The sequence below is a fragment of the Chionomys nivalis genome, chromosome 4 (assembly GCF_950005125.1).
Source record: "Chionomys nivalis chromosome 4, mChiNiv1.1, whole genome shotgun sequence".
Taxonomy (NCBI): Eukaryota; Metazoa; Chordata; class Mammalia; order Rodentia; family Cricetidae; genus Chionomys; species Chionomys nivalis.
The window spans coordinates 64,218,010-64,230,780 of NC_080089.1; the positions used below are offsets into that span (position 1 = coordinate 64,218,010).

Below are 12,771 nucleotides of genomic sequence, written 5' to 3' on the forward strand. Positions count from 1 at the left end.
GGGTCTTACTCCACTGTAGCCTTATCTGTCCTGAACTGGCTGTGTAGACCAGGCTGGCCTCAAACTCATAAAGATCCCCCAGCCTCTGCCTCCTGAGTGCTGTGATTAAAGGCCTTCACTACCACACCTGGCCGTTATGTTTGTTTTTTTTTTTAATGAAGCAGAGTTAAGGTTTAATAATTTTAGTATAGGCCTGAGGGTTACAAGAACAGGGTGTGCGTAAAGACAGGCCTAAGAGCATATTGTTAGTGTGGACTTCTCTAAAGAGTTACAAAATGTCAGACAGACCCAAGTGTGGGTAGAGCTTCTCAAGGGTAAGTTCCACACAGTGTTCAAAAAGGCCTAAATCTTCTGGCTATTTCTTCTATCCCTACAATAAAATCCAAGCCAGAGTGTGTGTGTTCAGTTTATAAACAGAAAAGGTTTGTTTGGGCTCATGGGTTTGTGAGTCTCCAGAGCTTTGGCCCTGTGATGTCATCATGGCAGAAACTGATAGAGGAGCAAACTTGCTTATCTTATAGCCAAGAGAAAGAATTGAGAAAAGCCAGGGTTCCTCTGTTCCCTTAATGGTGCTGCCCTCCTAGGGGCTCCAGCCACGTAACATTATAATTCGCAAATCAGTTCCGTAGGGAGTTAGAATTGTTACCTAAGCATGGTGCGTTCAGGCAAGGCACTTGAGGACCATTCTCCTTCCACTGACACAGCCACTTATTTCTATTGTAACAGCCACTTGGGAAACTCCCTTTTCCTTTGGGCACCTTAGCCGGGCAGTGGTGGCACACACCTTTAATCTCAGCACTCGGGAGGCAGAGGCAGGCGGATCTCTGAGTTCAAAGCCAGCCTGGTCCACAAGAGCTAGTTCCAGGATAGGCTCCAGAGCTACATAGAAAAACCCTGTCTTGAAAAAAGAAAAAAAAAGGTTTCTCTAAGCTCAGTGCACTGAGAAGAGGCATTCCAGCTGACGAAGTGCTTCTGTTGACTGCATTGGCTCCTTGAGACCTTTCCCTAGAGGCTGAAGCAATCCTGCCTTGACTAAGGGGGCTGTAGCCTCGTCTCTGTTCCTTCCTTGTCTATCCCTGACCCCAGCACTTTCTGGCCAGGAAGCTCAGAGCTACTTTGACTGAATCACTATTTTAGCCCTGGATTTTTGTTTGTTTTCTTATTTTAGTAACGTACACATTAAATTTACCATTTCATCCATTTAAAGATGTACAGATTCAGCAGTGTATACTGTTAGGTGGTCATTGGCACCACCTAGTTCCAGACAGGAAACTCCTGTGTGCTTAACCATTGAACCATGTCTCCAGCCCCATTTTGAGCTGATCTTTTTTTGTAATGTCCTGTGAACTAAAGGTTCAACTTTTTTTTTTTTTTTTGCACTCATTCAGTTTTCAACAACAGTTATTCTTTCCCCATCAATGTTCTGTCCATAGATTTGTAGGTGCACTGGGTCTATTTCTATGAGACGATTGATTTAATACCGTCAAGCCTTTTAAAGGAGGAAGGTGTTGAGCAGAATACTATCACCTTAGAAGAATTCTTCATGTTGACAGTCTGTTCTTATAAGCTACTGGGTTGGTTTTCTTTTTTTTAAAGATTTATTTATTTATTGTGTATATAGTAGTCTGTCTACATGCATGCCTAGAGGCCAGAAGGCACCAGATCTCATTAAAGATGGTTGTAAGCCACCATATGGTTGCTGGGAATTGAACTCAGGACCTTTAGACGAGCAGGCGGTGCTCTTAACCACTGAGCCATCTCTCTAGCCCCCCCCTTTTTTCTTTAAAGCCACAGAATTCTAACGTTGAACTCTTTTTATGCCTCATAGACAGATGTACAGAAGATCTTAAGAAATGCAAGGAAGCTCCCTGAAAAAACACAAACATTCTATAAGGTGAGACTGTCAGAACTGTAGTAGAAAAATCATGGTAGTTAAGAGTGTGGGGGTAGAATTATGAGTGTGCACCACGTGATTACAGTGAGGTACTCCTGTAGCCTCAGGTGAGCAGCTCTCAGATATCACACCTACCTTGTCTGAGTATCATCTTACTGCCTTTAAACCTAATTACGAACAATCTGTGGACATTGGACAAAATACAGTTTTAATCAGAGTTCAATAGGAAAGCTTTCAGCCAGCCAGACTCCCCAAAGCTGGGATTCATCCAGGCTCTTGTCCTCTGCAAAGCTTCTGCAGTCTGTATGTCCTACTTGTGTCCAGTTCAAGAAGGAAGACTTGGTATGGAGGTGATCATTCATTTTCCCTAGTACAGGATAACCAGCACCATGTCTGAGAAACTGGAAGGGCCCCTGCGACTGCCTGCTTCGTGTCTTCAAGTAGACGAGGATAGGGGTCTCCTTCCTGGGAAAACAAGGCCTGAGACCAGAGTGGCTCCTCAGCTTGCCCACAACTCGCCCTAGTGGCTAATGGGGTGCTTTGTGTTTCTCTGGTCTGTCCCCAAATGTGTTCACTGTCACTCACACTTGGGGCAAGCCTTTCCCATGCCTCATGAGGAGACAGAAACTAGTTGGCGTGGATGCTGTGTGAAAAGTGCTTCCTGGGCTTGGCATAAGTGCACATTAATGGTGATCAGCTTGCTAACCACCTACTGCTGAGCACACTGCAGACACCATTTGCCAGTTACGCTTCACACTGCTGTCCCTGGTTCTTATTTAAAGAAATGCTTCCTAAGTTGAGGTAAAAAAGAACTGACTTTAAAGCAGAGTGCTTGGGAAATTGTCTGTTTCAGGAGCTAAACAGGTTACGAAAAGCTGCCTTAGCCTTTGGTTTCCTGGACCTGCTCAAAGGAGTGGCTGACATGCTGGAGAGGGAGTGCACCCTGCTGCCTGACACAGCCCACCCAGATGCCGCATTCCAGCTCACCCACGCTGCCCAGCAGCTCAAGCTGGCCAGCACCGGCACCTCTGAGTATGCTGCATATGATCACAACATCACACCCCTGCACACGGACTTCTCAGGGAGCAGCACTGAACGAATGTGATGCTAACCTCTGGAGCTTTCCTTCTCTGTTCATTTTGTCTGAAAATGAGCCCATTCAGCCCCAAATAGCCATCCAAGGACCTCGAGCTGTCTCAGAAGCAGCACTGCCAATTTGAATGTCTCTACTGCAGTCTGAGAAAGGTCCGAAGGGGCTTTCACACTAGCTCCATGGGGCTCAGTCCAAAACAGCTTTTGGTTCATGTTGAGCACAACTCCTGAGACGCTTGGACAGATGAGGAGAGAGCTCCACTGCCGCCCTCAGGAAGCCTGCCCAGCAAGGGCCGTCCCGCATCCAAAAAGCAACTTTTTTTTACAGGTTTACGTCTCAATTACAAGGACATATCTACTGTGCTTAAAATGAGCAATCCAGACGTCTAAAACTTGTCTAAGTACAAACCTGATGCCACCAAGTTTCAAAATTTTTCTTAGAACTTGTTAAGATACAGTGGCAGTGCTCGGGTGCTTCTGGTGTATCTGAGGTACAAATCTTTAGACAGTAACCACATGTGTGTAAAATCACTCCTGTTCATGTTTTTATTTTTTTTTTGTTTTTGTTTTTTCGAGACAGGGTTTCTCTGTGGTTTTGGAGTCTGTCCTGGAACTAGCTCTTGTAGACCAGGCTGGTCTCGAACTCACAGAGATCCGCCTGCCTCTGCCTCCTGTTCATGTTTTTAAATGAAAATTAAATATTTGATTTTCTATAAAATGATTTCATTTAGAAACACGTTGTTTTGCTCTATCTTATCCCTTGAATATAATTCGGCTTCCAAAATGTCATATTCCTAAATCCTGACATTTCTTGGGTTCTATATTAACTTCCTAGCTTCTGACAATGATCAAGATTTGCACCTCAGCCAGGTCCTGGCCAGTGTGGTTCAGAGAACACTGATAGAAGTCGGGCTTCCAAAGGCTGTGTCACCGCTTATGGTTTAGTGTGAAGTACTAGGCAATGTTTGCCTAAGCAAAGACTTTACCCATTTGAAAACCGTTAGTCTAAATAATCTTTAAACACAAATTATTAGGATTTTGACTGTAAATGTTTTAATAGAAATACACAATCTTTCACTTTCTCAGACAGCAACTAGAACATGGGATTTTGCACAAGGAAGCAGCACAGTTGGCTGCAAAGCTGACCTGCCTGGAAGAAACGCCAGAAGGCACTACCAACAAGCACTGACAGAAGCTGACAGAGATGAGGTTGTCAGACCAGCCAGCTTAATGCTAATCCAGTTTACTGCCTTGGGCTGAGACAACACAAGTCACCTTTCCCCAAGAACTGCTGAGAGTGGCAGACCTGGATGCTGCCACCCTTAGCTCTTGTTTCTAGTGTTACCTCATAACCAGGTTTACATGGACTGTGGCAGTGAAACTGACAACATCTTGTACAATGGCCAACCCTAAGGTCTAGGTTTTATTCAGTTCCCCTTTTCGGGGGTTTCCTGCAGGAATCCTGGTGATTTCCCAGCTCAAGTTCCCACTGCGCACAGGTTTTAAAAAATAAGTTGTAGGCTGACTGTGTGCACAGCCCAGGACAGCTTGTAGGTGTGTCTGGCCTACTTTAGTATTTGTAGTATTTGCCACAGGCTCCCAAATCTCTGTTTCCTTCTGACCCCTGCAGCCACTCATTCACATTTGGAACTTATAATATCAGTGTTTTGCAAGTAATGCTCCCTCTTTCTCCAGTGTTGCAGACAGTTCTGATTTAACTAGGAATGAAATATTCATGATGTTCCCAGGTTCTTTAAATCACTTTCTTTAAATCACTCTGCCTCTTCAATGCCCATGCTGCTAAGTGCTGTAGTAATGAAAGTCTTTAAGCAAAAGACATCAAATACAAAGTGTTCTCCAGCCCTACTCTGGCTCAAAAATGTTTAATCAATGACCAAATTTACCTGATTTTCAAAAAGTCAGTTTACCCCCTACACAAGTAACCCTTTGGGTATAATACATATTAGGTCCTGCCTGGGTCACTTCTGGTCATTTTCTGGGGAAATGTAGTCCTGTCCTAACTGTAAAGATAGATAGTACCTGTAGGAAAGAGCAGCGGACATGAATGAGAAGGTGTAGGGCAGTCTAGCTGTCATTAAATACAGAAGCATGAACCTGTTGTCAGATACCAGAAATCCATGTCATGCAAGTACAATACTAAGATAAAATACAGTAAGTTCAGGAATGTTACTGGGGAAAGGAGATAGCCTTACTTAAAAAATAATAGTAACTTTTACATCAGTACAAGAAGGTAAAATGGTAAGAATCATAGATTCAGCTCAAACCGGCACAAAGCTACCAAATTTCTCTTTAGTGGAGCTTTTTCTTTCTTTGTCCATACCGCCGCCTGCGCTGTTTATAAAGGTGACGAAAATTAATATATAACCCTGCAAAAAAAGAAAACACTGATTAGATGTCTTTGTGACTGGAGTGGAGGTTCTGTGGTTTGTTTCCCGTGCTTCACGGCACTAAATGTATTGATACATCTTAAGGTCCCAGCAGCGGTACTGCACTGCGCTGTCTCCTCATGCTCTGCCATGCAGGTTTAGACAAGGATAAGTCCTGTATAGTGGACAACTTAGATTTAACTTTTTAATCATACTTTATCTCCTATAATCTGATCATCTGACTGTCTTTCTCATTTTTTGAGGCATTTTAATATTGATACAATCATCAATACAGTTTATACCCTTACATAAATGATTAAGTTCAAAAATTTTTTTTGCTTGTTTTTCTCCTTATGCGTTTATTGAAATGCCCAAATGAAAACCTGCAAGGCTATTCAAGAACACATTTAGTAAGAAGCAGTCTAGATGAACAACACAGTAGTCAGGAAACAGGATTTCAGAGTCAAGTTCCAATTCTACTTGGCCAGTAAGTTCTGAAGCTTAGCCTCACATCACTTCCCTCATTTGTACAACAGGAATAAAAACACTCCACAGACTTACTGTGAGAAAATGGTGTATAGAAAATTCCCTGACCAGCCGGGCGGTGGTGGCACTCGCCTTTAATCCCAGCTCTCGGGAGGCAGAGGCAGGCAGATCTCTGTGAGTTCAAGGCCAGCCTGGTCTACAAGAGCTAGTTACAGGACAGGCTCCAAAGCCACAGAGAAACCCTGTCTCGAAAAACCGGAAAAAAAAAAAAATTCCTTGACCTACGAATATGCACTACCTGGTTAAGACCTGAAGTTGGGACTTTGGATTTTCTTCATTCTGAAGAAGGATGCACACCTTGCAAATTCAACAACAGTAACACAAAGGAAAGATAACAGAGTCGGTGCGTATGAAAATAGTCCTATCCTTTCTTGCAGATGGCCTTACTCTATTGCCCAGACTAGCCTTAGTCTCCCTGCTGCTGTGGTTATAAATGTGAGCTGCCACACAGGACTCCAACGTCTTTACGAGATCCTGGAGAATCCCAAGGGAGTTAGGTCTCCCACACTAAGTGACAGAGATCACTAGGCTTTCTAACTCCTCAGGGTATGGGTACTGTTCTTGCAATTCAGAGTGGCAGCCTCTAAGATGGTTATTATGACCCCTCTCCTCCAGTATTTCATACCTTGCCAATTGGGATAATGGCATGCATTTCTGCTATTAGGTTACAGAAGGTGCCATGGCTCTGGCTGTCCCTCTTCTCAGTCAGTCAGGAGCAGCCACATGGAGAGGGTAACTAATGCTCCCACATATGAGGTCTCGTCTACACAAGTTACAGGCGCAGCAGGCCTCTGACTCAAAGTCGATGAGACCTGAAACCAAAAGCACCTCCTAGGCCACTCCCTGGCTCTCAGAAATTGATTTAAAAAATACTTGCTTTTCAGCTGCTAGTGGCTGAACCTGCTGTTACCAGCAACGTAGACAGCTATGCTTAAGTCCACTAAACCAAATGTAGCAGGTGTGGTAGTTTGAATGTAATTGGCCCCTATAATTTCATAGGGAGTAGCACTATTTGAAGGTGTGGCTTTGTTGGGAGTGGGTATGACCTTGTTGGAGGAAGTGTGTCACTGTGGAGGTGGGCTTTGAGGTCTCTCTTGCTCAAGCTTCCCTCAGTGTAACTTTCAGCTGACTTCCTTTTGCCTACAAGGTATAGGCATCTCAGCTACTCCAGTACCACATCTGACTATACGCTGCCATGCTCCCCATCATGATGATAATGGACTGAACTTCCGAAACTATAAACAAGCCACCCCTATTAAAAGTTTTCTTTATAACAGTTGTCATGGTGTCTTCACAGCAATAGAAACCCTATCTAAGATAGCAGATAGATAGATAGATAGATAGATAGATAGATAGATAGATAGATAGATAGATAAAATCTAAACAAACATTTAAAAGGAATCCTTTAAGTTACCTTTCAAATAAATAAGGGTTTTTAAAAATATGTTTTTAAAGATTTATTTAATGTATATGAGTGTTCTACCTGCAGGTATGCCGCTATGCAGAAAAGGGCATTAGATCCCACTATAGATGTTGTGAGACCCCAGACAGTGCTGGGAATTGAACTCAGGCCGTCTGAGTTAAGACCAGTCAGTGAGTGCTCTTAACTGCGGAGCCATCTCTCCAGCCCCCTAAGGTTTATTTCTTGTTCCCATTAGTTCTTAACTTATATGAATTAATTTAGAATTTATGTTTTATACAAACCTAAATTACTAAGTAGGTGGTCGTGACCAGCAGGAAGCTTTCCAACAACCTAAGAGGCCGTCACTACCTCCTTCCCTTGCCACCAGCTGCATGTTCACCTCTTTCTCTTCTTCCAGGAGACAGGGTTTCTCTGTGTAGCCCTGGCTGTCCTAGAAGTCACTCACAACCTCAAACTCAGAGAACCTCCAGCCTCTGCCTCCTGAGTGCTGGGACTAAAGGTGTGCGCTACTACTGCCCAGCTAATTATTCCACCTCCCAACCTATGGATGAGGAATTAATGTGCTGCTCAAAGAAACGTATTTGTTTTTGTTTTCGTGTAAACAGGGTTTCTCTGTAGCTTTGGAACCTGTCCTAGAAGTTGCTCTATAGACGAGGCTGGCCTTGAACTCACAAAGATTTGCCTGCCTCTGCCCCTGGAGTGCTGGGATTAAAGGTGTGCACATGACTGCCCATCTTATATATCAATTTTTTTTGAGACTGGGCTAAAATTCCTGTGCTTAAGCAACCCTGCCTCAGCCCTCAAGCTAGTCAGAATAGAGGCAGCATAGCTATCTCCTACAGCTCTAGAAGGGTTCCTTAGTCACTCCTCAAGAGATAACCTGGGCTATTTCCCCAGTATCCATATCTTGGACAGACTCCCAGTGACCAAGAAAGTCATAGTTCAGCTACTTAGACCAAAAGGAAAAGATCTCCATACGCAGCTTACTCCTACCCGGTCTGTTTTCAAGAACAAAACCTTCCCCGCCACTCTTTCAGAAGTAGAACTGCTTGGCTATCCTGTCTAACACATGGCAGGAATGTGCATGTATAGCTAGTACTTACCTAAGAATAACATTACAAGGTAAACCTGAAGGAAGAGGGAAAATTGGACTTTCATCTTCACTGGATATGGCAAAGTAAAACTGAACCTTCCTGACTCATTGAATACTGGAATGGACTGGATCACTGCCACAGCTGGAAGGAAACAAACAGATAATGAGAAGCAAATGGAACAGGTGCATGAAGCAACAGCCTCCAGCAGCTCAGGCCTCAGGTCCAGCCTGAGGCTTCAGGTGTTTCCTCCCTCCCTCGACCTCTCACACTGCCTCTAAGCTGTCAACAGAGCTGAGAACAGCCCTCACACTGGCTGCTATGGGCTTATCAGGAATAAGATCTCACTTTGGAACACTAAGGATAGTGTGTCAATAAAGAGCATGCATGCAGCTCCTGAGCACTCTCCTCCAAGCCTTGTGAGATGAGCCCCCCCACCTATGGAATCCCTGCAAAGTCTTAGCAGCACCTTAAGTAGACCAAGGCTGGCAGAAGCAAAAACGGCCTTTTAACCCCTAGGGCACCTCTGGGAGCTACACTATGAGACAGAAAGTTTCTGAAAATACCTTCTGACAAGCATCCCAGGGGGTATAAGGGAATCCACATAGTGTAACGGAGCCATGTGAGCACGTTCCAGTCCACGTCGATGCAAGACAGCATGTAGAAGGGGTACCTATAGAGAACAGAGTTCGGTTCTGAATTCGACCCTAGATGAGCACTCACAAATACCAAAGGGTTTGCCACCGGCAGCATGTGGGTTAGCTCCACGCCAACTCCACTGGCAGGCTCAGTGTATTCTTCCAGGAACCCTCTTTGTTCAGCTACACACTGAATGCTTAGAACCTAATTGGCTTTGTTCTCATCTATGTTCCCAGTGGGTAGAGATGCCAAACTCTACCTCTGGATAAATAGATGGTCCTAAATTATACAAAAAGCTTCTAATCTGGAGTCAGAAAACGCTCAGCCTTAAAAGAGACATCACCCTAGGCATGGCAGTGCACGCCTTTAGTCCCAGCACAGAGGAGGTAGAGGCAGGCTGGTGTCTGAGTTCAAGGACAGCCCAATCTATATAACAAGGCCAGTCTAGGCTACACTGTCCCTGACTGAAAAACAAATTTTAAAAAGAAACATCACAAGAAATTCACTTCTTCCCAAATAGAAAATGTTAAAATCAAGAACCTTGAATCTGTTTCATACTTTTGCATCCAGCATGCCTGAGGGTACAGACCCAGGCACAGCTGAGACATGGGCCAAGCACCACTGCCTCTTTCCAGTGCACCATGAACTCTCAAACTATTACTACTCACATCTAGAGCTGAGGAGGCAATCTGCAGAAGCCTAGCTGCATAGGACTCAATGGGGAAGCAGACACTGGATGGCGTGGCTAAAAAAGTACACAAATGGATAGATTCTTCTGTTGTCTATAGATCAGGCTGACCTCAAATTCATGGCAATCTTCCTGCCTCAGACTTTGGAGTTCTGGAATTACAGATGTGTGCCACTATACAGGGCACTGAATTAATATTTCAAAAGTTATTATTTTTTTTACTGACAATTCAAAGGGAGAAAAATAGCTAAGCTAAGCTCAAGACTTGAGTACTCCTGAGTAAGAGCTTACCATGCCTCAGGAAGGCGACTAACTAACCCATCCACCGGGATTGCTGCTCCCACCTTGTGCTCCTCCAGCCTTCTCAAGTACTTCCCTCATGGTTGGGTCTTGGGTCTTTGCAACCCAATGGTGAGACCCTGAGGCTGTAGTAGACAGGTCTTTTGTTCTGCAGTTCTCTGTCCCCATAGCTGCAGAGCTCGTTGATGGAGCTCGAATTCTCACGTGTATAATGCTAGCCCCAAACCAAATGAAAGTTCCAGTCAAGGCAACAACATCCACTCCAGAGAGGGGCAAGTGTATACCCACCTGAAAATTTCAATTGCGCTCCATGAATAAAACACAAAGAAAACCACAGCTTTGTTTTGCATTTCTTCCATGGTGCCGAAGATGATAAATAGAATAAAATTTCTCCCAAGAAACTGTTAAAAAAGACCCAAAGGAGAGAAAATTTACATATCGTATCTATGTGCACATCCACTTCTATATCTGTCTGCATGTCTGCAGCATATGCAAGCATGTACCTACAAATGCCCACTTTTTAAAGCTTTTGCTAAGGCTTTATTGGGGTGACAGGGTGGAAATGAGTGGAGTGTGCTTGCAGGAGTCGGTCCTCTCTTACCACAGGAGATGTTGAACTTGGAGCTTTTACCCACTGAGCCATTTCATGGCCCCTTGTTACAGTATTGGAAAAATGATCCAAGCAGTCTTTGTCAATAAATAGGTACTTTTCTGTGTATAGGAATAATGTGTACATTAATGTGATACATGCCTTCCCAGTGAGAAATCACTTCACCAATTAGAGATTAATAAAGGAAAAACCCTTTAATAACAGTGCAAAGCTGGTTCTGGCTAACACACAAAACGGACCCAGCCCTAAGCAGAAACCCTCATCAACTTACAGTTTCAGGGACCCAAGTTACACTTTGAACAATTAAACACGTTTCACACAGAGAGAAATCCCAAAGTTTGGTTGTTTGGACAAATGGGGAGATTTTCTTTCTTTTTTTTTTTTTTTTTTTTGCTTTTTTGTTTTTTTTGTTTTTTTTGTTTTTTTTTTTTTTGTTTTGTTTTTCGAGACAGGGTTTCTCTGTGGCTTTGGAGCCTGTCCTGGAACTAGTTCTTGTAGACCAGGCTGGTCTTGAACTCACAGAGATCCGCCTGCCTCTGCCTCCCGAGTGCTGGGATTAAAGGCGTGCGCCACCATCTCCCGGCTGAGATTTTCAATGTAAAAAGACAACTGTCAGAGTTGTCTCCAGACACATCAGGGCCGCTACCAGACAGCTGTTACCCAGGGTCATCCTGCCTGCTGGCGGAACCATGCTATTCCTGATAAGAAAATCAAGAGCATTCCTTTAGCTAAATTCTGCTCTGTGCAACTCAGTATTTCCTAAGCACGTTTAGTAGATCCTTAGAACATCGAGTTATTACTGTTTCTTCAGTATCAAAAACACACACACACACAATACAAAGGATACTGCCAATGAACACTGGTGCCTGCATAACCCACAGTACGGAACAGAGACTACAAATCCAGTAATGCTGTACTGTATACAATGGTGTCCTGTGCGTATCATTCCACTGCTTGTCTGCACAGCCTACTGCTTGTGCGTATGTTCTACATAATATGCTATCTCAAGGAAATTTTTTAACATTTACTTTTATTTATGTGTATGTGTGTGCCACTTGTATGTGGGCACCTATGGCAGCCAGAAGGCTAGAGCTGCAGATGGTTGTGAGCCACCTGACATGGGTTTGGAAACCAAACTCAGGTCCTCTGAAAGAGCAGCGAGCACTCTTGACTACTGAACCATCTCTCTGGCCTCCATATGCCTATCATTTAGCTTCGTAGAATTCATGCTCTATGTGTCACTCCGTAATCTCTATCACACATCCCTCTGCAGGACTTGGGGTCTCGCCAGCTACTCTAGGCTGGCCTTGCACTCAGACCTCCCATCTTCATTTCCCAAGAACTGGGGTTACAGGCTTGTGCTACCATGCCAGCTCATAGACAGTACATCCCCTGCCTCTAGAAAAGCCAATCCTTCAGACGGAAGTTTTTGCTGACAAGACTGGGAGCAGCAGGTTTATTTACTTCATCTTCATAGACTGCTCCCTGGAGCCTCTGCTCTAGAAGGGTCGGCTCTCACTTCTCTACTTCACATTCCTATACCTTGTGATACTTAAACCGAGGCTGTAAGTTCTGTGGTGTTGCAGATGGGTGTCCAGCCCAGCTCTGCAGGCCCAGTCACTTCGTCTCTCAGCTGTTTGATCTAAGTGGGTATTTCCTTCTTCCGTCTACATTAGCAGACCACATGTTCATCCACTACTGAATCTGCTGAGTTTCCGCAAAAAGAATTCTCTACGGTATTTTTGCAAAGCCAATAAGCATATTTTAGTCTACTGATACATGATTATTTTATATAGAAAATATTTTCCATCAAACCACTTCAGCTAAGTACTGGGCCTGATTCTTTAATCTTTTCTCAAAGAGCAACAAGGACAATCTCCTCCCTAGGCTTTTGGTCTCCATTGCTTTATTATTCCTGCTCAGTATCCAGGAACTGCCACTTGAGTTGCCTTGTGTCCTCACTCTGCACTGTAACCCTGCAATATATGTTAAGTGCTCCAGTCAACCTGCTGTGGCAAATTCAGCCATCAAATAAATCAAAATAAGCCCTATCAGGGCACACGGCCATGCCCAGACCCAGAAGCTCACACCCACCGTGTCC

General features: G+C 44.1%; 2 protein-coding genes across 4 annotated transcripts in view; one reads left to right on the plus strand and one right to left on the minus strand.

The window, feature by feature from the left end:
• Positions 1–3,942, plus strand: part of Ints14 (integrator complex subunit 14) — a 31,290-nt gene extending 27,348 nt beyond the window's left edge. For all 3 annotated transcript variants that reach the window (XM_057766595.1, XM_057766594.1, XM_057766596.1), the window contains 2 exons: positions 1,829–1,894; positions 2,748–3,942. In XM_057766595.1, the coding sequence (XP_057622578.1) occupies positions 1,829–1,894; positions 2,748–2,999 (318 nt within the window). In that variant the 3' untranslated portion in view covers positions 3,000–3,942. The remainder of the gene's footprint in view (positions 1–1,828; positions 1,895–2,747) is intronic.
• A 1,120-nt stretch (positions 3,943–5,062) lies between these two features.
• The window catches only part of Hacd3 (3-hydroxyacyl-CoA dehydratase 3), a 37,908-nt gene continuing 30,199 nt past the window's right edge, over positions 5,063–12,771 (minus strand). The window contains exons 8-11 of the mRNA XM_057766597.1: positions 10,349–10,461; positions 9,000–9,106; positions 8,446–8,577; positions 5,063–5,373 (exon numbers count right to left, since the gene is read on the minus strand). Coding sequence (XP_057622580.1) covers positions 5,297–5,373; positions 8,446–8,577; positions 9,000–9,106; positions 10,349–10,461 — 429 coding nt within the window. The 3' untranslated portion in view covers positions 5,063–5,296. The remainder of the gene's footprint in view (positions 5,374–8,445; positions 8,578–8,999; positions 9,107–10,348; positions 10,462–12,771) is intronic.